This window comes from Podarcis gaigeae (assembly GCF_964106915.1).
Source record: "Podarcis gaigeae genome assembly, chromosome: 2".
In the NCBI taxonomy this organism is placed as follows: Eukaryota; Metazoa; Chordata; class Lepidosauria; order Squamata; family Lacertidae; genus Podarcis; species Podarcis gaigeae.
In genome coordinates this window covers 44,134,776-44,162,229 of record NC_139679.1, presented here as the reverse complement: position 1 = coordinate 44,162,229, position 27,454 = coordinate 44,134,776, and the positions used below count along the sequence as shown (strand labels likewise).

At 43.2% G+C, this 27,454-nt stretch overlaps 1 protein-coding gene and 2 long non-coding RNA genes across 4 annotated transcripts in view; 2 read left to right on the top strand and 1 right to left on the bottom strand.

Annotated features, from left to right (window-relative positions):
* Nucleotides 1-1,434: 1,434 nt before the first annotated feature.
* Nucleotides 1,435-27,230, bottom strand: LOC310838557. Of its 2 annotated transcripts, XR_014561033.1 has the most exons (4): nt 26,867-27,230; nt 18,604-18,687; nt 6,671-6,739; nt 1,435-1,563 (listed from the first exon to the last, which is right to left on the bottom strand). It is a non-coding gene; the product is annotated as an uncharacterized lncRNA (long non-coding RNA). The 2 variants fall into 2 exon arrangements; XR_014561034.1 differs by lacking the exon at nt 18,604-18,687 and having other exon boundaries at nt 26,867-27,222.
* Nucleotides 15,547-27,454, top strand: part of TECR (trans-2,3-enoyl-CoA reductase) — a 29,791-nt gene continuing 17,883 nt past the window's right edge. Inside the window, exon 1 of the mRNA XM_083726049.1 lies at nt 15,547-15,733. Within this exon, the coding sequence (XP_083582175.1) occupies nt 15,719-15,733 (15 nt within the window). The 5' untranslated portion in view covers nt 15,547-15,718. The remainder of the gene's footprint in view (nt 15,734-27,454) is intronic.
* On the top strand, nt 15,746-18,595 carry LOC310838565. The gene is made up of 3 exons (XR_014561044.1): nt 15,746-16,025; nt 16,319-16,419; nt 16,451-18,595. It is a non-coding gene; the product is annotated as an uncharacterized lncRNA (long non-coding RNA).

Below are 27,454 nucleotides of genomic sequence, written 5' to 3'. Positions count from 1 at the left end.
TGCTCTCCCTTGCACAGCAAGACCTGTAAATCCTAAATACACTGTTGGCTCTTGGACGAAACGGGAAAGGAAATGTATTCCTTCTACTGTTATTCATCCCATCATTACTGACGATTAACCTCTTAAACATTTTGATGGCACATGTGACATAACAGGAAAGTCTAGAAGAAGCATCAGGCATCTTTTCAACTGATTGCGTGCTACGGCAAACATGAGAAGGAATTGTCAAAAAGAAAAATAAATGATTTTGTAAAAAAACAGCCAAAAATCAAAACAAAAATACCCACCCAGATGTTGAACAGAATAGGATGAGCTAAAAGATAAATAAGCATGAATTGAATGACATTCAAGATGTGTACTGGGCACTTTCCCTGACAGATATAAAGGAGAAGAAAAACAAACTGGAAATTTGGTAGAGCATCAGAGCATCCCAGGTTGTAATACCATTATATTTAGAACCGAGATCCTTTCCAAAAGGGCGAGGTTTAAAATATAGAAAGTGTATCGGATGTCTGGAGATCATCTATTAGTGTGAATCACAGCATGCCGCCGAGGAGGGAGAAGAGATGGAGAACTGGTGTTCATGGAGACACCTCAAGAAATATGTGCTAACTCTAAACCCAGGTACTTGAACCTGGAAAAGATAAGATAATCAAGTGTATAAACAGTTTGACTATCATCATCACTTAAGATAAGATAATCAAGTGTATAAACAGTTTGACTATCATCATCACTTAAGATTTCTATGGCATTTCATTTGATAAAATTTAGATATAAAATAGCTTTGCAAATGATTTTGATGTCCATTCAGGAGGAATATGACTGCTCTGTAGGATCCAGAAGGTACACATTTGTGTGCTAAATGGAAACTGCCAGTGTTTAGAATTGCTTGGAGATAATAGTTGTTGTAAGTTGGCTTGGTTTACTGGCCATTATTTGGCTTGGCAACCATAAAAGTACCCTGTTTATGTCACCAACTCTGGCTGCTGCCAGTATAAGGGAAAACAATTTCTAACTAAAAGGTCTTCAGCATGATAGAAGGCTGATAAAAGGAACACAGAACAACACCTTTCTCTTATTAAGCATATGACGTGTTTTTAGAGTAGCGCTAGGGACCACAACATAGCATCATTTTACTTTTAAGCAATTAAAGGTAAGGATTCACATGTTAAGTTGGATTATGGGAACTCTGGAGTCTATACAGTCTTCCATTGGTTTGCTTCCCATGTTCTCTTGGATATCACTCATAATTGCTTAGAAAGCTTCTCCAACTAAGTGCATTTGGAGCTAGGATTGATGTGCAATGGAATGTTCTCCCACTCTCCTCCCAAATCTTATTTGGGGTTAGTTAGAAACCACATGGTGTCCAAAACATAAAATGTGTAAGCTCACAGCTGAATATTGGAATTAGTTTGTTGCATAAGAACAAAGAAGTTATTTCTGTTTTACTTTGTTTTTATTGCATCCCTAAATATACTGCATACAAATGTTGAGTGTGGTGCTCTCCTAAGCGGCAGGCGCTTCCAGATGGTCACTACTTTGGGGTGGGATTTAATCATATGCCTGCAAATTCAAGTTGCAAAATTCTAATTCACTATAAGTTCTTGCAATAATGAAAGTGATGAGGAAATGCAGTGGAAATTGTGGAGCAACACTTGCTTTGACTTAAAATTGCCCGGCCAACCTGCAAACAAATCAGAATGAATGCTCAATAATCAGGTTGTCTGGGAACGCCTAGTGTTATCAAAACAGTGTATTATTTTTCTGAGCGCTGCAATAGGCAGCTTCTTTGTTTCCTTACATCCTAGTGAACCTCAGTGTTGAATTACACTCCATGATTTCTTTCCCTGCATCATCTTTTTGAATACCATGGAACACTTCGTGTGTGTGTGTGTGTGTGTGTGTTTGCGTTTGCAGAGTGGGGGTAGAAAAGCAGCAAGGAGAGAGGGTTTGAGATGAACAATTAAGTACTGTAGTTTATCTCTCCATTTCATCTCTTCTGTTCATTCACTTGTGACATTTCTGACCCTGTGATCAGTGTAGCATTAGCCAATTCAAATTGTGCAACCTCTGTTCTGAGTGAAGGACTGAATCAGTTGTGGAGACTTTCATTAAAGTATTTGCATAATTCCCATTAACAATGAAAAATGAAAACTTGTGTTTATTACCTAACCTTGGGTATAGATTTTACTTGAAAAAGGGTTCTGAGTAGGCATAGGTACAAAGAATTGAACTGATCTTTTTGCTCACGGAATACAAGCTTTTAAAATATCACTAGGCTAGAAAAAGGAGGCTATTTTTAAAGACCAATGAAATCCGGCAACAAACTAGACATTTTGTGATTACTGTGATTTCACTACAACAAACAGAGTAATTTTGCTAGGACTCTGAGATTCTGCAACCTCTGAGAAGTTAAGAGAGCAGCCAGGAGTTAAAGGAAATGGTCACAACAATAGTCACAACTCATAACAAGGATGATGATAAATAATGACAGGGATCTAACCCATGTCCATCCTGTGACCTGTTCACGTTGTCCTAAGAAGCTAGTATTAAGAAGAGATAAGGGCTAAACTACATGTGATGTTTGTCGTGTTGTTGACTTTAAAAAGATAAATGGGCTGGGGGTGGCAACTGAGCTGAATCAGGACCCTTCATCCCTGCTGTGCTCCCGGTTGAAATGGCCCATCATACCTAGTGAAAGCTACCATTGGCGTCAGTAGGAGCTTTATTCCCATTCAGAGTAGTGTACATGGAATGGAAATTCAATTGGGACCATGGTGGCGAGGAGACTACAGTGGTACCTCGGGATGCGAACGGGATCCGTTCCGGAGCCCCATTCCCATCCTGAACAGAACGTAAGATGCGTCTGCACGTGCACAGGTCGTGTTTCGCCTCTTCCATGTATGCGCGTGATGTAATTTTGACCGTCCGCGCATGCATGAGCGGCGCAACCCAGAAGTAATGCGCTCCGTTACTTCCGGGTCGCCACGGAGTGCTACCCGAAAACACTTATCCTGAAGCGTATTTATCCCGAGGTATGACTGTATAGCAGTATGGCTCCCTTCCCCCCAGCCATGGGCCTGATCTGACTTGGGCCCACCCACCCTGGCTATTTCTTCTTAAAAACATCAACTTTGCAAGGGCAAAATATAAGACAAATGTCCCAATGGACTCTGGACTCCATTGGAATCAAGTTCATCCCTCCCTCTACTTCTTTTAGACAGCTGTTTTGGATGCTACTGGGTATAAATGGATAAGAGGCCTGCTAAAGCAGCCTTTGATGTGCACATAGATTACCTAGCAGAAGTAGAACTAGCTGGCCTGTTTCTGAAGGAGATTTCAGTCTTTATGAGATGTGTCACAGGATGGGAGCTGCTGCCAGCTCATTCAGCAAGGTGCGAGAGGGTGAAACTGAGTTTAGTAACCCACAGGTAGTTATCTCTACCCTTGAGTCTCCCTCAGCCAATACTGTTGGTTCCTGTGGTTCCATGGTTAGGATGGCACACATACTAGCATATGGAAGGAGGAAGAAGAAAAAGACTTGTCCGATTTTTAAATTTTTAAGTAGGGTTTGAGAATAAGCCAGGATCTGAAACCATCTTGATTCTGGCTTGTTCTCCAGTAGTTTAAATATACTACAGTTCCCTGAGTTCAAATGTACCAAGGAACTGTGATTAGTTTAAAATGTAAAGTAGATTCCCCCCCCCCTCCACTTTCTTTACAGGAAAAAAGGAGGGACAGGAAAAAAGGAGCGGCAGTGTATGGGTTCAAGGCTTGTGGAAACTCCTTAACTAGCAAAGTACCATGATTTCCAGGTACAGTGGTACCTTGAGTTACAAACGCCTCAGGTTACAAATGCTTCAGGTTACAAACTCCGCTAACCTGGAAGAGTTACCTTGAGTTGAGAACTTTGCCCCAGGATGAGAACGGAAATCGTGTGCCAGCGGTGCAGCGGCAGCAAGAGGCCCCATTAGTGAAAGCACGCCTCTAGTTAAGAACAGTTTCAAGTTAAGAATGGACCTCTGGAACGAATTAAATTCATAACTAGAGGTACCACTGTATGTCTGAAGCAACTCCTATTCTAAGCGTGACTGGTTTTATTTATGTCACAGAAGAACTGACACAGCAGTAACTCAAACAGCAGGCAAAGGACATTGTCCTGGTACTAGGTAAAGGAAAAGGGACCCCTGACCGTTAGGTCCAGTCGTGACCGACTCTGGGGTTGCGACGCTCATCTTGCTTTATTGGCCGAGGGAGCCGGCGTACAGCTTCCGGGTCATGTGGCCAGCATGACTAAGCCGCTTCTGATGAAACTAGAGCAGTGCACGGAAACGCCGTTTACCTTCCTGTTGGAGCGGCACCTATTTATCTTCTTGCACTTTGACGTGCTTTCGAACTACTAGGTTGGCAGGAGCAGGGACTGAGCAACGGGAGCTCACCCTGTTGCGGGGATTCAAACCACCGACCTTCTGATCGGCAAGTCCTAGGCTCTGTGGTTTAACCCACAGCGCCACCCGCGTCCCTGTCCTGGTACTAAATATGGCTCAAATCCTAATTTCAAGGGAGTTACTTTTACTACTCAATTCCTTGTCGGAATCTTGCATTAGGAAACCTTGTGCCAGGGATGATGGGGAACATTTGGCCATCAAGTTGTTGCTGGACTACAACTCCCAACATCCCTGACTATGTTTGCTGGGACTGATGCCAGCAGGAGTCCAACAACATTTTGAGGACCGCACGTTCCCCAGACCTGCCCTTCAACAAAAATTACACTAGAAAGCTATTGTTTGGACTTTAAGAATACAGTCAAACCTCGGTTGTCGAACATTATCTGTTCCAGCAGCCCGTTTGGCTTCCAAAATATTTGACAACCAAGGCATGGCTTCTGATTGGTTGCAGGAGTTTCCTGCACTCAAGCCATGTCAGATGTTCAGCTTCCAAAAAACATTAGAAAACCGGAGCGTTTACTTCCAAGGTATGACTGTACTTCCACTTTATTTATATTTGGGGGGGGGGGAATCTCCTACATTTTCTCATTGCAAAGTCTTTGATCAGATCCTCAAAACTAATTTACGTAACACATCAGCTTCCATACTTAGTAGAGACAAGGCATCAGATCTGCCTTGTTGCATAGTTGTTCTGTTGGGATTTTTTAATATACTTCAACTAAGAGAACATAGGCGCCGACTCCATGGGGCCTGAGGGGGCCCGAGCCCCCTCAAATATTCGTTTGGGGGGGCTCTGCCCCCCCAATAATTTAAGAAAATTATTAGTTATATTATGCTTTGTAAAATCACAAAATTATGTTGGTATTTTTTATTTTCCTTGTTTGACGATAGTTACCTTTTAAAATACATTCAGTAATGAGTTAAAACAAAGCCACTCCCGATCTAGAGAGGGGGTGGGGTTGCGGGCTCTCGACCCATCAACAATCTCGCGGGGCTGGCGTCAGCCCCGCGAGAAGCGGGGATTCCCCCTAGCTCATTAATATTCACCGCCCACGGCGGCAGCCAATCGGCTGCCGCAAAGGGCGGGCCCTCACAGGTTCACTTAAGGTCGGGGCAGCCCGGGGCTCGCCCCTTTCGTTCCCCCAGCAGCAGCGGTTTGGAGGTCTTGGGCCCCCCCAATATTTTTTATAAGTCGGTATGGGCCCCCGCCCCCCCAATATTTTTTATAAGTCGGCGTCCCTGTAAGAGAATGAACACTCAGCTGACCAATGTGTGACCATTAATGTTAAAAACCCAGCAATGGGAAATATCTGTGGTGCCCCCTTCCCTTGACACACTAAGCACATGTTTATTTTGTTTAATGGTTAATCCAGCCCTGGTTGCTGGTGCTGGGATTGGTCCAACCAAAGGGCTTTGGCACAACTAGGGGGCAAAAAAGGAAGTGAGGAGGAGCACTGGGCAAAGCTGAAGCTCCAAGCCCACAATACAGTGGTAACTCAGGTTACAGATGCTTCAGGTTACAGACGCTTCAGGTTACAGACTCCGCTAACCCAGAAATAGTACCTCGGGTTAAGAACTTTGCTTCAGGATGAGAACGGAAATCGTGCGGTGGCAGCAGCAGCGGGAGGCCACATTAGCTAAAGTGGTACCTCAGGTTAAGAACGGTTTCACGTTAAGAACGGACCTCCAGAACGAATTAGAAGAGTTTGGATTTGGTATCCCGCTTTATCACTACCCTAAGGAGTCTCAAAGCGGCTCACATTCTCCTTTCCCTTCCTCCCCCACAACAAACACTCTGTGAGGTGAGTGGGGCTGAGAGACTTCAGAGAAGTGTGACTGGCCCAAGGTCACCCAGCAGCTGCATGTGGAGGAGCGGAGACGCGAACCCGGTTCCCCAGATTACGAGACTACTGCTCTTAACCACTACACCACACTGGCTCTTAACCCAAGGTACCACTGTATTGACATGCACTGCTAGCATGTGTTGATGTTTGGATTGTTCTAAATATGATTTTGCTTCTGGCTTTGGATTTCAAATTCAATTTTTAGGAATGTGTTCAGTTAATGGGACAGGGTTTGGGGGTTCTCTTTAGTTTTAGGAGGGAAGGAGGTTAAGTTTGTCAATGCGAAATCTTTGTTGTGTCTGTGCTGGGGTCTTAATTCGAGTCATTGCACTGCTAAACTTGTGCTGAGCTGTTTCAATTGATTTCCCCCCATCTGACCTTCGGTGAGTCCCTTGGCCTCTTTGTGAATCAGGTTTCCTCATACGTGAGCTGATGACTGCGGGAGAGCTGAGAGGAAGGATTAAAAGTGGAGTGTTTAAATACTGAAAACCTATTAGAGTGAGTCAGTTGGGTGTGGTGCTGGGAGTGACGCAGAGGAAAGCACACAAGGATTGTCCAGCTCACTAGGTTAGTAATTTAATTTAAAAACCAAGGCTGCATTGCATGTACAAACTTGCAATGTGCAGACTTGTTAGCAATACCTAAACGTTAGGGCGTGTCATTTTAGGGGGTGAAACTTTTTTTTTTTTGCAAATTTCTTCCCTGAGGGGTCTTAAAAAAGTGTTTTTTGGGTGTCAGGAATCCAAATCTGTCATTATTTACATCTGGCTTAGTAAGTCTATGTTTGATGGAAATACACATAAACTGCTTTTGGAAAACCAAATAATTTTAATTTTACCTACTGAAAATGGCAGGTAATACTAAATAATAATAATACTGTTATTAGAAAAAACTGCTTCTTTGTCTCTTATGGGGTATCCAAGAGCCTGTATAGAGTCCTTATGTAGGTCTTCTATCAGTAGGAGAAAATAAAAGAGGCCACTGAGAATATTGAGAAGCAAAGCAGCTAGTAAGCATGATCTTTATTAAACTGCTGCAGCAGAGTCCCCCGCTTACCCCACGCAAGGAGGGTGGAGAGGAAACCAGAACAATGGTGTCCAAGCTCTTATACATACAGACATTTGAAATTGCCTCCCCTGTAGCTCAAGACCACCCCTCAAAACATCATACATACATCACAGAAAGATATAGTGTGTTGCTTCTCTCCTGTCTGCCAGGATACGTATTTTTCGCTCTATAGGACGCACCATAGGACACACCTTGTTTTAGAGGGGAAGAACTAGGGGAAAAAAATTCTCCCCCTCTCTGCGCAGTGCCCCTTTAGCGAAGCGGCAGGAGAAACGGAGCCCCTTCCATTTCTCCTCCCGCTTAGCTGAAGGGGTGCTGTGCAGCTCTCCCTCTCCCACATTGCCTTCGCCTTCAGTGAAGGCAACCCAAAGCCTCAGGAGTGCGGCGGGAGTGCTCCCACTGCGCTTTGGAGGCTTCGCATTGCTATCGCTGAAGCCAAGGAGCCTGCATTCGCTCCATAAGATGCACACACATTTACCCGTAATTTTTGGAGGGGGAAATGTGCGTCTTATAGAGCAAAAAATACGGTACCTGATAATGCCTTATCTCAGGCATGTCCAACTCCTAAGAGACTGTGATCTACTCCCAGTATAAAAAACTGGCAGTGATTTACCCGTTGTCATTGGAGGGAAGAGGAGCATGTGTGGGGTGGGTGGATTGCCCAGAGTTGTTGAGCTTTTTGGGGGGATGATTGCACAGGTTTTTTTAGCTTTTCCCCTGCAACTTTTTGTACACGATAAGGATCCCGTGATCTACCAGGATCAGCCACAGGGATCTACTGGTAGATAACAATCTACTGGTTGGACATCCCTGCCTTATCTGATTGCTTTTTCTAGGTGGCCTGGCCATTCCTTTGAAATGGTAAATACTTAGTTCATGAATCTCTTACTCATATTAATAGTATGCTCAGCTTAACAGATACTTGCCAGACTGTATTTACAGGGAGGCATAGGCCCCTACAGTCCAAAGACAATTGGAAAGCTTTTCCCATTTCCTTCCTCCTTGCAGAGAAATATTTGAGGTCAATTTGGGAAAGTAAAAATGGCTTCAGGATTATTCTCCTGTACTATTTCAGCCATGTGGTTTATATACTTATTTATGTGTTTGCCTTGTACATTTATGAACATTTATTATATATATATATATATATAAGACCTTAGAATTCCTATAAAATTAATAATATTATTATTAACATATAGCTCTGAATACTTGGCAATCATTTTTCATTATTTCTATGAATTTTTCACACATTTTACTTACCAAGCAAAACTAAATTATATTAATTTAACCAAAATATAGTTTGAATTCCCAAGTCATCTTACAACCTTTTAGCACCCCTCATTTTGGGAATTCGAAAGTTGAAAAATTCAAAAAGCCCTAGTGGCCCGTCTCAGCTAATATTTTGGCATTCATGTGCTGCAACTAGTCGCAGGTCTCCAACCTAAATTACTGTACATATTTAATTTTATATCAGTAGAGCCCTGGATAGGCAGGGCTGTCGGTGAACAGCAGGTGGAGCACTTCAACTAGTAGCAGTAACACTGATTATTTAATTTGGAGGTCTTGTAGAATCTCTTATCACCAGCAGCAACTAGGACTTCCTTATGCTAGAAGTATGGTAGAAGTGTCAATGGTGGAGTTATAGGCATGTGCAGAATTAGGCCCCCCTGTGGTTGAGAGCCCCCTCCCCAAGTTATTAGTATAGATTGTTAACTGAGAGCATACATTTGCAACCTGACTACAAACAATGAATGGCCAGCAACTTAGTACAGCGTGTTTAATATGTGCAGTTTCAACTTTCTGCGGTTGAAGGCTGGCCAGTTCAAATTACACAAATTAAATGGAGAGCTCTTTTTGGGCAGGGTTTTCCTGGTGTGGAAAGAGTATTTAAGCTATCAGACTTGTTTACTAGACTCTACGAGGCTCTTGCAAGATCTCGGACAGCCCCACAGACTAACTGGTACTGCATTTACAGAAAAATCATCATTTTAGGGGGACGATAAGTTTATAGGAATGCTTCCAGTGTGCAATGAATAGAATGGCGGTTGTCTTCCGTAGCATGGTCTGCAAGATAAGGGAGCTTTAATGACATCACTGCCGGTGTGAAGACAGATTTAGGTACCTCAGCAGCACTGGAGCTGATGTACAGTAATGCAGTGGCCAGACCTGGGATGAGGAACCTTTGGTCCTCCAGATGTTGCTGGACTAGAATGCCCATCATTCCTGATGAATGGCCATTCTGGTTAGGACTTATGAGAGCTGAAGTCCAACAACTACTGGAGTGCCAAAAGCAGAGCCGACTCAGCTATTAGGTAGACTGAGGCGGCTGCCTTAGGCAGCTGAAGCCCCCAAGGCAGCAGCCTCCACCACCAATGCAGAAGCAGCACCAGTATTAGCTGAAATGATATCCAAAATGACTCAATATCTTGTGACGCGTACAAGATCTCATGCAATTTTGGTGATATCTCACCTTATGTTGGCGCCAATGCCAGCACTGCTTCTCTGCCAGTGGTAGAAGTGGTTGCGGAGGCAGTAGGTATGATGGCAACAGTGACAGAGCAGGGAAGGTGGCCCAAAGTTATCCTTCCTTGGGAGTGGGAGAGCTGAGTTCAAATTCAAGCACAAAAAAACAACAACACACCTCATTGGATAATGATCCTGGGCCACTCAGCATTTCCCAGCATAAGTTGCTCACAGGGTTTTTGTAAGGAAAAAGTGGAATAACGTCCAATGTATGCCTCCCTGACTTCATCAGAGAAGGGTGGGATGCAAATGTGATTAATACAAAATGGAAGTTCATAGGGTAGCTGGTGTCTATAATGGAATTCCTGCTGCTCTGACCTCAAACAGAAGCTATGATAGTCTTCACTGCCTTTTGTTAGCTGCCTTTTATTGCAAGAATGCTGCAATTTAGTAACAGACAAGAAACGGCTGAGTAGCGAATTGTGTAAAATCACAGTGGATTCCATTGATGAGAAAATGTGCTGGCATGTTTAGAGCCAACTTTCTGTGTGGGCGTGCATGGAGGAGATCCTAGGCAATGACTCATTAATGTATTTTTACCCTCATTTTGTGGGAGAATGTGGTAAGAAGGTACCACCCCTGGCAAATAATTAAATGCGTGATTCATTAAAAAGATTAAAGGGGTCACAAAAAAAAAATAAGTCTGCACCAAGCCTCTCAAGCTATTAAATGTCTGAACAGTACCATAAGTTGTGTGAAAGAAGCCTCTGGCCTTGGATGTCAATGAACCTATTTTCCCTCTCAAATTATTGTGTGTGAGTGTGTGTGTGTGTGTGTTTAGTTCGGGCAGGAGTGAATCCAGTTCTTAGCTACATGACGAACAAAGAGAAAGTATAAGTAATGCAGTGTGTACAGTTAATCACATCCACCTGTATTTTGCCAGATGCAGACATTAGGCAACAGTGCTAAATTCCATGGGTGAACACCCTTCTACAGTCAAACTGCTGATTAGGCACAAACCAGTTTAAGGTTAGTATAGTATTACAAAAGGTTGTGCAACAGAAGTGTCTTCTAGTCACTCAACATGTTCAGACAAAAGTGACACCAGAACATATTTTGCACATAGCTCAAGGCATTGAAACTGGCACAGGGGGAAATATTTCACAGCAGGAAAAAGGAATGAAAATTCTCCCAGGTGCGTCCATGCCTCTAAACCTTAAGGTGAGGTGGAAGACTTATTTGTTGAGCCATGAATTTGCATAATTTGCTCCACAGTTAAGGTGAAGTGGACTGATAATATAGCTGTATATACATATGCGTTGAAAACTCAGCGGCCATGATATATGACCACTAACAGATTCACAGCACAATCCTGTGCATGTTTACTTGGAAGTACATGTCAGAATATGAAGCTATTTTATATGGAATCAGACCGTGGAGAACATCTAGCCCAATATTACTTACAGTAATAAGCAGAAATTCTTCAAGGTCTGCAGCAGAGATTGTTTCCAACATGTCACACCCACACCTTACATTTAAAGCACGTGGCTCCCTGCAAAGAATCCTGCGAACTGTAGTTTGTTAAAGATGCTAGGAACTGTAGTTCTGTGAGGTGAAAACCCATGGTTATTTGAGGGAAGTCATGTGCTTTAAATATATGGTGTGAAAATGACGCTGTTCCATCGCACAACGTTTTAACTGGGAATGGCTGGGAAAGAACCTGGGGCAGGAGTCAACTACAGTGGTACCTCTGGTTACGTACTTAATTCGTTCCACAGGTCTGTTCTTAACCTGAAACTGTTCTTAACCTGAAGCACCACTTTAGCTAATGGGGCCTCCCGCTGTGCCACCGCTGCGCGATTTCTGTTCTCACCCTGAAGCACCCGAGGTATTATTTCTGGGTTAGCGGAGTCTGTAACCTGAAGTGTATGTAACCTGAAGCATATGTAACCCGAGGTATCACTGTAAGTTGTTGTGTGCATGGAATGATGTCCACCTGTGCAACAGGACTTTTCTCTCCTCTCCTCCACCCACATCCCACAAATTTGTTCCCAAATAAAGGTTTTTGGGGTGCAGGGGGGAAAATCTCATCATATAAGCAGATGTTGTTCCATACATGCTTACCCCACTTAGTGCTGCATTGAATTCCACTCTGGGACCTTCTGCATGCCTACATCTTCTGAGGTATAATTCTCACTAATTTATAGAGCAAGACCATCACTTTTGCCCACTTCAGTTGACTTTTGCCCCCAAAGCTCAAAAAGCCTTAGGAGTCTTCTTGAACACAGACAAGGCCACAATCTTAGACAGCCATAATGTAGGTGGTAAAGGGAGAAGAACAAGCGCAGGAGTCTGCGACAGCTAGTCACTTGGTGAAAGGGACAAAGGGGACTCTCCTATTTTAAATCTGGCTTGCCTGTTCAACCAGTTGCAAGAGACCTTAAACACACCTGCAGCTTCACTGCTACCCTCTGGCTATCTAGGACTGCAACCAATTCTTCCAGAATTTGTCTGCCTGGGTGAGGTAAAGTTTCCACGGTCTGAGGAATATAGTGATTTAAAAGCGTCAGGGGGATATATGGGGGATGAATCCAGCCTTTTAAAGCTCTTCATATCCCCTCCCAATGCTGGAAATCTAGGCATAAGCATCTCTGTTTGCTACATGTTAGCTGAATTATTAATCTGAAGGAGATTCTTTTAATCAGTGCTTTTCCCCCTAAAAAATGTTTAGGGGTACTCACATTTTGACTCAAGAAAATCATCATTTTATAGTTCAAATTGGGAAAAATAAATACAATATATGGAAAAAAGTACAAAGATTCACAAAATGTTTAGGGTATGTGTACCCCTGCATCCCCGCAGAAAAAAGCACTGCTTTTAATTTGAAATGCTGTCCTAGAAATAATGACTTTTTCAGGGCAGGGGAGATTACAAATAGAAAAGTGAAGCCTCAGACAGTGTTGGCCTTTTAAGTTATTTCCTCCAATTATTCATTTGCCTGTACTGTTTTCCAGAGGCTATATTAATAGAACCTGTGCTTGAAATAGCCTTGCAGTATGCACAGTACATATGAAGGGCATTTGCTAAGGAAAGAGGATTAAGCAAAGGAGCTAAAATAAATGGGAGGCTCTTCCTCAACCACACAGAGACTTTAGATCTGTAATAATTTCCTTCTTCTCTTTTCTTGTGTTATACTTCTGTTGGCTTGTCTCAGTAACTTTATGAGACTATTAGGCTTCCTTCCCATATTTGTCTTCCTTGCCACTATCGACCATGTTGTATTTATGACGAAACTGTACCAGATAACTGCATCTTGCATTGTGCAAACAGAGGGCTCTTCCAGATGACCTGTTTATTGAGCATTCATTCTGGTTTCTTTGCAGGAGAATTAGATGAAGTTGGCTATTTAATGAGCATTCATTTTGGTTTGTTTGTACGGAGGTTAAACGCGCTGTGTTGTCCATGATTTTTAACTACAATGAAAAGGTCTCTGGGTCTGGTTTTTATTGGGTTTCAGTCCACATGGGAATTATATATGAGACTGAGGTTCAGCCTGACAAATATGCTTTGGGACACATATAAATGGATAATGTATTACCTTTGTCTTTCCTAGAAGCGTTGGATTAAGCAGGAGCATAACGCTTGAAGACATTGAAAAAGATGCAGCTGGTAGGAGGGTTTACGTTTTTCGTCTGGATCTTTAGTCAGCAAACAGATGAGACAGATTAGTCTGTTTATGGTTTGACAGGGCACTGCATTCTTCAGAGTAATTTGTTTAACATTGAGAAGACCAACCTTGATTCCTGTGAAGTACGTGCAGTGGAGGAGACGGCTGATCATGTGTTGCGGCCTGTGGTACAGGGATGAGAAGGAATTTTTTCTCTGCAAGTTGAATGGGGTGTTGTGTTTTGAGCTGTAGGGATTGTACTTTGCAATAGAACTCTTTGAGGTTGAGTGCTGGCAATATTGTGGAAGCTTTTATGGTTTACCAGGATTTGTGGTGGACTGTAATTAAGAAGTAGTAATATTATTATTATAGCCACTAGGTGGCAGTAGCAGGGCCCTTCTTTTCTGGCCTTGCTATGCCATTAAACTAGAGGAAACTACATTCCATCTGACTGTTGTGGGATTAAGTTTCGAACCTATTATTATTAGAGATTAGAGAAAGACTGCACCAGTAGACTTTTATTGTCAGTTTCGGCCCAGTGGTCTTCTCGCAATATACTGCCTATAATGTTAGCCTGCCAATAACTTTGTAGGCCATAAAGCAGGCATAGGCAAACTCCGGGCCTCCAGATGTTTTGGAACTACAATTCCCATCATCCCTAGCTAACAGGACCAGTGGCCAGGGGTGATGGCAATTGTAGTCTCAAAACATCTGGAGGGCCAGAGTTTGCCTATGTCTGCCATAAAGGAATGCCATCCAACATTTTGCCAATAAAAATAGGGACGTCCTAAGGAAAAGTGAGGGACGCAGGTGGCGCTGTGGGTTAAACCACAGAGCCTAGGACTTGCCGATCAGAAGGTCAGCGGTTTGAATCCCCGCGATGGAGTGAGTTCCCGTTGCTCAGTCCCTGCTCCTGCCAACCTAGTAGTTCGAAAGCACGTCAAAGTGCAAGTAGATAAATAGGAACCACTCCGGCGGGAAGGTAAACGGCGTTTCTGTGCGCTGCTCTGGTTCGCCAGAAGCGGCTTAGTCATGCTGGCCACATGACCTGGAAGCTGTATGCCGGCTCCCTCAGCCAATAAAGCGAGATGAGCGCTGCAACCCCAGAGTCAGTCATGACTGGACCTAATGGTCAGAGGTCCTTTTACCTTTACCTTTAAGGAAAAGTGGGACATTCTGGGATCGAATCAGAAACCGGGATGGCTTGGAGCTGCTGCGTAAAGGTATTTCTAATGAACACTTGCTTTCCTCCAGAGGGAGCAACAGCCAGAATGCTGGTTTGCTTCTCCCTCTTCCTCTCCTGCTCCAGAGGTAGGATCTGAACCAATGTACAGTGGTACCTCAGGTTAAGAACTTAATTCATTCCGGAGGTCCATTCTTAACCTGAAACTGTTCTTTACCTGAGGTACCACTTTAGCTAATGGGGCTTCCCACTGCCGCCGCGTGATTTCTGTTCTCATCCTGAAGCAAAGTTCTTAACTCGAGGTAATATTTCTGGGTTAGAGTCTGTAACCTGAAGCGTCTGCAAGCTGAAGTGTCTGTAACCCGAGGTAACACTGTATTCAGGTAACCAGAAAGGAAATTAAGACAAAACATCAGGAAGAACTTTCTGACGGTAAGAGCTGTTTGACAGTGGAACAGGCTCTCTTGGAAGCTGGTGGACTCTCCTTCCTTGGGGTTTTTTAAGCAGAGGTTGGATGGCCATCTCGCATGTATTATGCAGTTGAGAGTCTTGCATTGCAGGGATTGGACTTGGTAACCCTCAGGATCCCTTCCAACTGTACAATTCTATGATTCTATTATCTCCGAGGTCCACTGAATTCAGCAAGGCTTACTCCTATGCCAGGCTTTCCGCAGCTCAGCCTATCACTTACAGCAGTACAGTAGTCGCAAAAGTTATTGCATTTCTATGGCCTATTGTGATTGGCTCATGTCTCACCCACCGCCCCCTCGTCAAATTTTGTAACAGCTTCAGTAGCCTGCCACTCTTATCACCCTACCCGTTGATTGGCTCGGTTGCTGTCACGCGCCACGTGTTTCCATAGGGACGCTTGGGGCGGGTTATGTGGGCGGGTGGGGCCGTCCTAATCCCCTGTTTGGTTGGGCACCTGAGCCCGAATCCCTGTGATTCGCCGTCCTGATCCTCGTGCCGCGCCCCTTTCCAATGAGGTTAGGGTGTCACGTGAAGAGAAAGGGTGCCAGGCTGTGGCAGCGCCGAGTGCGGAGCTATGAAGTACTATGAGGTGAGGGGGACGAACGGAGGCCGGGAAGGGGAAGCGGTTGCGCCCCGGTGGCCGCCCTCTTGCCCCGTGGGAAATTCTGCCCCTTGCGCTCTGACCTGAGGGGAGGTTGGTGGGTACGACGCACGCGTGGGACTGTGGCTCGCGGGGGGCGCATGCGCGGGGATTTGTGCCCAGGGGCGCGCGAGTGAAGGCACGCATGTGCGTACATCGAATGGGTCCACAGTAGGATGGGCGCGCGTTGGCCATAGGAGAGCAGGAAGGGGATAAGCTTTCTCATTTAATCGGCTCCAGGGTAGGGCAGTCCTTGGTGGCACGTACTTTGCACCATTTTTATGCAGGACGTGCAGCCTTAAGCCTCCCAAACTGCTGGCGTGCCTAAGAGGGAGTTCTGTGACACCTGCAAGTTTGCATAGGACGCCAGCCTCAGTTGCTCCAGTTAAATTATATAAAGTACTGCCATTATTATTTATTATTTCGATGGTCTTTTTCGGGGGTGTTTCCTTGCATGCTTATTGCAGTGCTTAGTTCTTTCACATTTGACGTAATGACTTCCTGTCTCATTTTTCTTGTTCTTAAAATATGAAGTGGCTAAGTGCTGCTGTTGAGATATATTCCAAGCCATTGTTTCTCTTAGGTGAGATGTGTTTCGATAACCATACTGCCATTAGAATTTTAGATAAGTGGTGGTTTTCTGCACATATACTCTTACCATCTCAGGTTTTCTGCACATATACTCTTACCATAATAATAAAAAATCCTTGGCTCTGAGATGTTCCAGGAAGAAGCTCAGTGAGTGGTCGTAGAGGAAGGATGTTTAAAATGCAATAACCATCATTAGAAATGTTCCCTCATTCTTGAAATTGCAACATATGCCTCTTAGTATAGTGATGTATAAATTTTGTTTAGATCATTTCAGATAAAGATGCCTGTTTCATGTGATACTGCTACTTTATTATGCTGTTCTTTGGCACACAATGTATTTTTGATTGCTCAAGAGAACCTGGTTCAACCCCATCTTATTCTCATTGTGCAAGTCTGCCTTGATGTGATAATGTTCTGGCTTGTCTAGCAGTATTATGGGTTGCAAAACTTCTTCACCTTCACAAGATTTTATTTAAATGGGTCTGGTGTACTGATGCAAGCATGGAATGCTGTATAATAACTGAAACTTAATAAAGTCTCTTGAAAATGTGAACAGTGTAACTTGGTTTGCTAAGTGAGTGAATGTGCAAAGCACTTTTCTATCCATCAGTATGAATGTGGATCCTCCTGGCTGCCTTTTTTTTCTTTTTAGACAGGTGTCTATGTGGGATTTACCAATAAGTCTGGCTTCTTTGTACTGCCACTGTGTGATTTCTAATAATCCTATAGATAGTGGAATGTGTATGGTGCAGTTTATGAGTTACTGTATTCCATTGAACATCTCAGTTCAGGATTGCTCAAGGGCTTTTATGTTTCATCCTGAAAGTGGGAAGTATGCGCACCTGCAAGGTGCCTGAATAACTTGCTGCTTTTATATGTTAGGACTTACCCACACTTCCTCTTGTTCCATAGCTTTCCCCCAGGGAAAACCACTCTTTAGTTCTCAACTGGAGCAAACAGTAATTCAGTTTTTTTCTGGATTGATGTTTGCTCCATTTTAGAGCTAAAGAGCAGATTTTCTCTGGGAAAGGAGCATGGGAAGGGCAGAGATGCTCAGACCTGTGCCTAGAAAGCACTGGTCAAGAGGAAAACTGCTCGGACCTATGCTTTCTAAGCACAGGACAAGTGGAAGTGTGAACGAGCCCTTTAATCAATAAGTTTCTAATTTTGTAAGATAAATTGGAATATTCAGAAAGCTGTTCAAACAGAACTGGCACCTGGTAGTTAGAAATAGGACTTTCTGAGACAAATTTTAAACTATGCTTGATGCATGAATTTGAGGTATCTTCCATGGTGCTGATTGTTGTCTCTTCTTGGAGATTGGCTGTTGAGCAAGTGAGACCATAGGTCTGTTTCCAGCCAGAAAATTACTGTAGTTGTCTGTTTCCCAACATCCTTATCAGAAACACCTGCAATTCATGCTTCAGGCACAGTGTGTGGGATGCATTGAAGTTCTGCCCTTTGATCCTACATGCATCTGCACAGTGGTGTAATGTATTGAGACTCCAGAAAAAAAGAGTAAACTTAGTTGTACGAAGAGCAGGGTTATGTTTTTTCTTTACTGCACTTAGTACTAATGGCTGAAAAGTTCTGCAGGTTCTGTTAGGAGGCCAACTAACTGTCCAGCATATAAACATATAATAATCACTTTGTGTATCTTCACTGTTCAACAGTGTAAGCCCTCCTTGGGCATGAAATGTCCAGCCTGGAGCTGGGTAGAAAAAAACTGGCTTTGATTACAGTTTTCTATTATTCAGAGATACATCAGACCAGTTGTCTATGTACTTTAATTTTGTTCAGTATTAGCTAATGGAGTTATGAGTGGAGTTGAGCCAGTTCATGGAGGTAGAGAAGGGGAATTGCCAGCAGGGCTTTTGACTTGGTATTAGGGTCCCTTGTTAATCTGACCTGACCTGGAAGATATTTAGGCCCATGTACTTCATTGTTTTGACTACTAGCAATCCGGTAACTGTGTCCTAGTGTTTTTTTAATTGTGTTCTGGGAAATTCTGGGTTTCCTTGGACTCTTATGAGGTTATTAGTGAAAAGATCCATAGACGAGATTTCCTGAAATACAGTTAACCGACCACTACTATTCTTCCCATACATCATGTAAACATGAAATAATACTATGTTCGTAGGTTGTGCTTGTTTTGTGGTAATGGCCACACCCAACCAGTTAGTGACCAAATGAACCAAGTGTATACCAAGTAGAACCCTAAAACACACCTCAGAGTCCTTTGTAGCATATTGGAGTTCCATGGCCAATACATAGGGGTCTCTTGGCAGACATATCTGTATAGAAAGGCTTCCCTGAAGGTAGACGATTTGAATACGATTAGTCTAAGAGAATTAAAGTCTTGTCTGCAGAATAAGTTTGAAGTGGAGCATTTGTCGTTTTGTGTTTATATTGTTCTGAGACCATGATAACATGTCTGAGTTCCTGCCTAGGAGACACTGCATTTTTTTAAAAAAAAATTTGGGTGCTTTCAGATTTTTTTAAAAAAACAAACATGATGTAGAGACTTGCATGATTTCTTTTTTAACCGTTCTGAGCATTTGTAACTTGAAAGTAACTGAAGCTTGTAAGGCAAGAGAGCAAATGTTCTGCTGCAATCTGGAGAATGACCTGAGCAGCTAAGTCTGTCTCTTCGCCATGAGGTCAGAGAAGCCTTTGCACCTGTTCTGTAAATGGATATATGCCTAGCAGTGCAGCACTTACTAAGATTGGCTATATGTACTGCCTGCCCAACCAGCTCAGCAGTTTATCAGATATACTGTATGGTGAATGGTCTTGTCTGGGAAGTGAGCAGGAGAATGTTTAATCTCGTTCTAATATATTGATGTGGAATAGAGGAACACCCCTCCCCAGGACAAACTTGGGATATGTTTTTTTTTCTAAATAGACAAATGGGCTCAGCCCTCCTGTCTCTAGTTAACAGCATGAACAGATCTAGTTACATCATGCAGGGGAGATAAGTTCAAGCATTTGTCTCTACATTATGATTCTATTCCTGCTGTCAGTTTAAAGTTGAGCCTTTCATAATTAAAATGCAAATCTGATTCAACCTGCTTTATCGAAAGGGAAGGCTTGCCTAGGGTGTTACACACCGCATTGAATAAGATATTATGTAAGTTGTATATGACACCCATTTGTTATCTTTTAAGAAAGTGGGATGGGGAAAGGATTCAAGGTCTGTTTCAGGCTGGAATATGTAGGAAGCTGTATGCTTGTCTCCTTAGACTTTGGGTCTAGGCAGTGTACTTGTTTATGCCTGGTATTAAATACATTGTCCAATTAACAACCGCTTGCATTTTTTCTAAGTCATCTTAACTACCACTGCTTAGTCTTCAATTACAGCTCCTTAATATTTATGCAAAACTTTTTTAAAGCTGTCAATTCAGAGACTGGAATCTTGATAAAGGATCTTTGTTGCACATGCAAAATAAATTCCGCCTACAATATTAAGGTAAAGAAGACCAAGAGCTGTTTGCATTGGTGGCAGTTTGGGACCCCCATACACAAGGTCCAGCCAAGGGCCTATCTCTTGCTTTTTGATTTGTACAGGTTGGGTGGGACATTATGAGATTTGCAGGCAAACAGAGCTGGATTATTAGGCTGATGAGTGGGGATTAAGTGTCTCAGCTAACTGGAGCTACACACATCATGTACACTGCATAGGTCAGGATGGGGAAGCTGCTACCCTCCAGATGTTGGGTCTAACTTCCTTCAGTTGCAGGCAACTTGGTCAATGGCCAGGAATGATCAATTATAGTCCTACAGCATCTAGAGAGTCACAGGTTCCAAAACCTGATACAGGATGTTTTAAGTTAGGCTGTGACAAGAATACAAATAGACCTGCTTCTCAATGATCTAGAATTCCTATGTTAACAGTTACAGCATATAACTAATCTGTGCTAAGCGATGCTAGCTATGTACTCTGGCTTAAGTCCCTTGCTGGACTTAGTACAACATTCTTTACAAGATTTCCAGCAATCAGAAAGCTTTAAGTAGTTCACCAGAAATGCGTAAGCAGATCATGGTGTATCTCCTGCTCATCCGAGGCCCACTGGATTTCTGTTTCTGATCCATTAGCTACCTACCTTCCTTCCTTTCAAGATGGTCCCTTCCAACTCTATGATTCTTATGTTTTTTACCAAGGACAACCCATCTTTTGTATATGTCTGACCAGCTTTGAAAACTTGGGAGAGGAGTTTCTACAGGTAACCTGTGCAACTTTTCCTTCCTTGGAGGTGGAAGGATAAGTTCTCTGAGTGGGTTGGTGAAGTTAGGAGCGTACTTCGTTTGCATTTGAAAGATAACAATCCTACATCTTGCAGCAACCTGCAGATTCTTAGGATAGTGTTTGCAGCAATAATGGCATATTAATTCTGCATTTCAATGGGTAGGTTAGCTTTTCCTCAGATTTCTGAGAGTTGAGGCACACTCTATTTCTGAACTGAAATGGGTGGAAAACCTAACTCCTGCATCTGAAAAGATTGGATAGAATGGGGTCAGCCCAGAATAGTGACTTGTACAAAGTTGCCACAACTGACCTCCTTTGAAGGCAGGTAATTCTAACATACATCCGTGTATCGGGTATGATGACATAATTAGATCACTTCTGGTCCAGTCAGCACAGAACTGCCCTTGTAGGAGGCTGACTGAAAAAGTGGTCAGGGCCTCATGAGAGCTTTGAATGACTTAATTGATTTCATTAGTTGTTCTTTCATCTGTGATGCAACATATGGTTTGATAATGACTAGTGTAAAGATCAAACTTTTAATGTACCACACTGGTTGGAGGTAGTATTTGATCCTGCACAGATCAGGGCAGAGATGGGTTGTGCTTTTTCAGTGTTTAGCAGACAGCAGGAGTGGGGAACTTTCGGCCCTCCAGATGTTGGTGAACAACAACTCCCATCAGCCCCAGCAAGCATTGTCAATTGCCATGGATGATGGGAGTTGTGGTTAATCAACATCTGGAGGGCCAAAGGTTCTTCACCCCTGTAATGTAGGAAGGCTGGGAGACTTACACGCCACTTCAAGTTAACAGTTTGAACTCTGTTTATTGGGGCAGAGCTCCCTCCCCACCATACCTGCTGCTGCTGCCACCAGCCCTGCCCACTCTGCCACTGTCATGAGCCCTGCTGGGCAGCAATGATTTCAGGCAAGATTGTGCCAGTTTTGGGTGAGAACTCACTAAAATGGATGCGATCCTGCCCCAAATCAGTGCTGCTGGCAGAAGTGGCAGGGCAAGTGTATTCTGCTTCTTTAAAATGTAGGCATAAAAGGTAAAGGTAAAGGTACCCCTGCCCGTACGGGCCAGTCGTGTCCGACTCTGGGGTTGCGCGCCCATCTTGCTTAAGAGGCCAGGGGCCAGCGCTGACCGGAGACACTTCCGGGTCACATGGCCAGCGTGACGAAATTGCTCTGGCGAGCCTGCACCAGTGCAGTACACGGAAACGCCGTTTACCTTCCCGCTATAAAGTGGTACCTATTTATCTACTTGCACTTAAGGGTGCTTTCGAACTGCTAAGTGGGCAGGAGCTGGGACCGAAAGACAGGAGCTCACCCCGCCGCGGGGATTCGAACCGCTGACCATGTGATTGGCAAGTCCTAGGCGCTGAGGTTTTACCCACAGCGCCACCCGCGTCCCTAAAATGTAGGCATAGGGAACGCTTAAGACTGAAGTGTTAAGTGAACGTTAATCAAAACTTTTGGATGCTTTTGGAAGTACCATCTGGAGGCTTCTGTGGCTTTGCTGTTGAGCCCCAACCATTTTAGTATGGTTTTGTTTTCTGAGCCTGAAAACAGCAACTGTTAGACATTTGAGCAGGAGTGCCCTCCTCTTAGGTGTTTGTGCAAGAGGTTTTAAAATTAATGAGCCTGGCTTTCCCTGAGTGAGATGAAGAGCTTATTGAAGCTTTGTCATTTTGGAATCTGAATATGATAATAATAATAATAATAATAATAATAATAATAATAATAATAATAATAATTTATTTATACCCCGCCCATCTGGCTGAGCTTCCCCAGCCACTCTGGGTGGCTCCCAATCAAGTGCCAAAAGCAATACAGCATTAAACATTAAAAACTTCCCCAAACAGGGCTGCCTTCAGTTGTCTTTTGATTAATGATGATAGTTTTGATTAAGGTTCACTTTACACTTTAGTCTTAAGAGTTACCTATGCCTACATTTTAAAGAAGCAGAATACAATTCAGAATGCTTTGTTCCAGGTACATTGAATGGGTGTGACTCTCTGGGTCCTCGAAGGTTACCCTATTTGTGTGGAAGCTGGTACAGTGGAACCTCAGGTTACAAACACTTCAGGTTACAGACTCTGCTAACCCGGAAGTAGTATCTCCGGTTAATAACTTTGCCCCAGAATGAGAACAGAAATTGCGCAGCGGCAGCGGGAGGCCCCATTAGCTAAAGTGGTACCTCGGGTTAAGAACTGACCTCTGGAATGAATTAAGTTCATAACCAGGGAGCACTGTACTTTGGAAGTGGTTTGCTTGCACAAGCTGCCATTTGTGTGTATTTTGCAACCTGCTGAGTTTGTTTAGGCATGTTGCAATACACTCAGTTTAAAAGAAAATCCAGGCTTACAATGCCTGAAGCAGTAGGATTAAATCTGGGAGGTCAGAATTGCCTCTTAGCACACATGTGTGGTTAGCACACATTTATTTTCTTCAGCTTCTTCTCCACTCTTCATCTTTTGAGTATTTAATGCTGTTTTATTCAGTACCTCTGTTTGATGTGTTTTGAGTTTTTGGCTGAAATATTTTGTATATGACATGCTCTGCAATGGATGTTCTTAGTGTGTGATGGTAACTTAACACTGTAAGCCCAAGCAAGGGTGGCTTTTTCATCCACTTGAGGTCATTCCTTGGTCTATTTTAGCTGTTCAGGTTTTATGTGTACACCAGAGGGTGCTCTCAGCTTAGTGTTTTGAGTAGATGTGTGTTAGTTTTGATTTCCTTCCAGGGTTCTCCCTTTTTTTTCTTCAGTTGCTTAGCCTGGTATTCAGCAGCAGCAGCAGCTCCGCTGCAGATGGATGCATTTACATAAACTAAAGAGACAATAGTACTTAGGCTGTGGTCCCTGTGCATTTAAAATGTCTGTCCCACTCTAGTTAATGTAGTTGGGACCTTTGCCAAGTCGGTCAGTGCAACTTTGGTTTGCTTTTTGTTTCATCAGAAATGAAATTGTGCCAGTTTTCTGCATCTGATGACAAAGCTATAAAATGTCTGGTCTAAATGACAGCATTCAGGCCTATGTGGCTGTAGAGGTCACACCCATATCATACATGAATAGCCCAGTTGGTAGAACATGAGACTCTTAATCTTGGGGTTGTGGGTTTGAGCCCCATATTGGGTGAAAGATTCTTGAATTGTAGAAGGTTGGACCAGTTAACTCATGGTCCCTTCCAACTCTACAAGTCTCTGATTCTGTGATTTAAAGCATATTTAAAGCACGCAGCTTCTCCCCCAAAAATCCTGGGGACTGAAGTTTAAGTGGGCTGGGAATTGTAGCTGTGTGAGGAGTAAACTACAGTTCCCAGGATTATTTGGGGGAAGCCATGTGCTTTACATTTATGGAGCAGATGTCAGCCTAGATGCTGTGTGAATGTCTGCTGCTTCAGTATAGGAGCTGCTGCTGCTTTTATTATCGTCCAAGTCTTTGTCCTTTTGAAATGCAGGCAGAAATCTAAAACTTCACCATGAAGGCACTAGTTGGGCTGTGACAATGCAAGAGCAGGATGCTGGACTATAGATGGTCCTTTTGTCTGATCCAAGACGGCTCTTTGTGTTCTTAGGCTCATTTCAACTTGCAGCTACTTCTGTATATTCAACTCCTACATCTGCTTCTGTAATAATTCTAAAGCCAGAATTGTGTTGCAAATACCACCAGCAGTTAAAACTTTGATCCTCATATGAACCATACTTCTTACTTAGTCTTTTTAAAACTTTAATTATAACTCATTCTAACCAGTGCGTCAAGAGTGGCTAACAAGAGTGGCTATATTACTAGAAGCACAGAGGGTACTGATTTCAATTTTGCTTAACATATAAAGCAAGTACAGTGCTGTGTTTTACATTAAGTCTAAAGCATTCGTTTCTCCCCTCCAATTTTCTCTCCTATTTGACTTCTGTCCCAGGCCATCCTGCTGTGACTGTGATAACCTAAATGAATGGCAGGCACCATCTCACTGCATCTCAGTGATGCACCCATCTGAAAGCTGTTAAATATTTCCTAGGCCTTCTTGGCTGTTTGCCCTGCAGCTTACAAGTCTTGAAACTCCACTAACTTATTTCCACATCTTCCATTAGTACTTGTCTGTATTGTCACATGTTGACTGCATTGTTAAGGGAGTTCCATACTTCTCCAGACCCTCTTTTCCTTACGGCTCCATTAATAGCAGAATTGTAGCAGTTTGGAATGCTTTCATTGTAAACCTGCCAAGCTGTCAAGATACTTAAATAGATAACTTCATAGGGGTTATTTTTGTAACTGGGTGCATTATAGGAGTAACACAATACTGACATGCCACTCAGGTGTGAAATGTGCATGTGTTGTCTTTTCATGATCAGGAATTTTATGGCTGTATTTCCAGGATAAACTACCTGGGAGATCTGTAATGAGCCTGAAATAGTATCTGCTATATTTTTGGAAAGAGGTTTGCTGGTTTGTTTGTTCTCTGTATATTCAGACACCTCTTGAGAGATTATTCTTGAACATGGCACATGTTTTTCTGAGTTGGGGCGGCGGTCTTCATCAGTGTTTGGATGCCAGGTGCCATTTTGAATCAAGCTGGCAGACCAAAACATGACTTTGCATTGATGTCACCCAGTTTTTGGCGTGACAGATCCAAACTCACAAATTGCACTATCAATTTAAAAATCACAATCTTTTTTGGTTCCTAAAAATACCTGGGCAGCTCCGGGCGCCCCCTGCTAGCAACAAATAAAACAATGAAATATAACAACTATAGGCAGTAATTTTGTATTCTTTGAAACTGAAGTAGACCATGTGGCAAAACTGTATCAATCATTTACCTTGTCTGGCATAAATATAGTGGTACCTTGGTTTCTGAACAGCCCTGTTTATGAACTATTTGGTTTACGAACTCCGCAAAACCAGAAGTAGTGTCCTGGTTTGTGAACTTTACCTCAGTCTAAGAACAGAAGCCGAACGGTGGAAGGGCACCGGCAGCGGGAGGCCTCATTAGGGAAAGTGTGCCTTGGTTTAAGAACGGTTTTGGTTTAAGAATGGACTTCTGGAACAGATTAAATTTGTAAACCAAGGTGCCACTGTACACCCATTTCTTGTGCCTTAGGAGTCATTAGAAGGGACAGAAACAGCAACCAAACAGTATGACACACATTGGAGTTGTTAATATTTTCAATCAGTGGGGATTAAGGGATGCAATTACCACATTTTTGCACTGTCTTCAGTTACACTTGAGGGTGGGAAGTGGGAAACCTCTTAATTTCCCTGCTCTGATTCTCTTCTTGCTCAACTTGGGCACCTGTGAATGCACATGTACACGTATGAGAGAGATTTCATAGTAGGTGAGCTATGAGTTGACTGCCAGTTGCTCTACTTCATATTGCACCACAGCAAAGTCATTGTTGCTATGTGTCCAATGAAATGCAGAGCTGGAGGTAGCTGCTGACCTTTCTGGGGTGATTTCATTTGCCATGGTCTCTCTATGCCCCTTGCCAGTGAATGTGGCAAGTAGGCTACTTTGCCATACATGGGTTGAGTCCATTCCAGAGAGGGAGGTAGTAGACAATTACAGTAATGCATTAAATAGCTTTCAAGTTTTCTGTTACCTTGGGCAAACAGCGCTGCTATATAGCTTCCAAAAGTCATCTTTTAAACCTCTCTACCTCCTAAAACTTAAAAGTCTATTACATGGTTGTGACTATTTGGGCTCAGAGATTAAGTTTGGTGATCTGTTAATATCTTAACCAGTTAATTCCTGGTGATTTTTCAGGCAAATATAATATGCCTTTTTCTTGTGAGAAGATTTCCCCCCCCCCCCCGAAATACACTTTCCCCCATGCCGAGCTAGAGAACTCTTCAGCCCCAAACAGCCTCCATGGACAGATTTCACATAAGCTTGACAAGTTTGCACATTCAACCCATCCGTGGAAGTGATGCTTTAAAGATTGTCTTACGTTTTCTGAGATACACACATGGATTAAGTACCAGCCTCTGAGCCACACACTGGGGAAATGCCCTCCCCTACATATGTTACACGCCTGTTCATACATTCATTTTGCTTTTCCACTGCATTCTTAATCTCAAGCAATTTATAAAGAATGATCTGAGAGGAGATTTCAGCAAACTCCATCCATGTTTGCAAAGGCTCTTGCATAAAGCAGTAGTCTGTGGCATAAGCGAACCTGGTTTATACTAGCTGTTCAGATACTGCTTTCCGTCCCCCCACCCCATCACACCCAGTCCTTAGTTACTTACCAGGGCTTATTCAAGTTGGTGGGGTTCTTCTTCCTTCTTTCCTGGTTTGATGGCATTGCATACTATACTGGCAATCTGTTTGCTTCCCCATCAGTGGTATCTGGGAGATCTGCAGTCCTGCTGCATTTAAAGGCTGCAGTGTGTTGCTTTGAAACTTTTCACCATTTCTTTGACATCCTGATTCTTCTCTGGAACGCTGCTTCTACTGTGAATAGTCCATCACGACACCGTGCATTCTCCCTGTGCAACTGATTGTTGTTCACAACAGCTTAATATGGTCAGCGTGATCTGTGTGCTGCTTCCCCTGGAAGAAATTCTTTGTTCTAGAAGCTCTGAGGCATGAGAGTGACCATTCCAGGCTCTGAGGCACAGTTCTATTAATACCTCTGTTTGGAACTGGCCCTTACTATCTGTTGAAAGTGCTGAACAGACTCCAAATTCTTGTTGTCCCACTCGAGACAGCTTCTAACTTCACAGAGGCCATGAACTTCTAAACTGAGTAGGAGGCTGGAGGGGATGGCACTTTTGAATCTATCTGTGGAGAATGTAACACATGGAAAAGTCTACTGTGTTAGGTTTGTAGTTTAT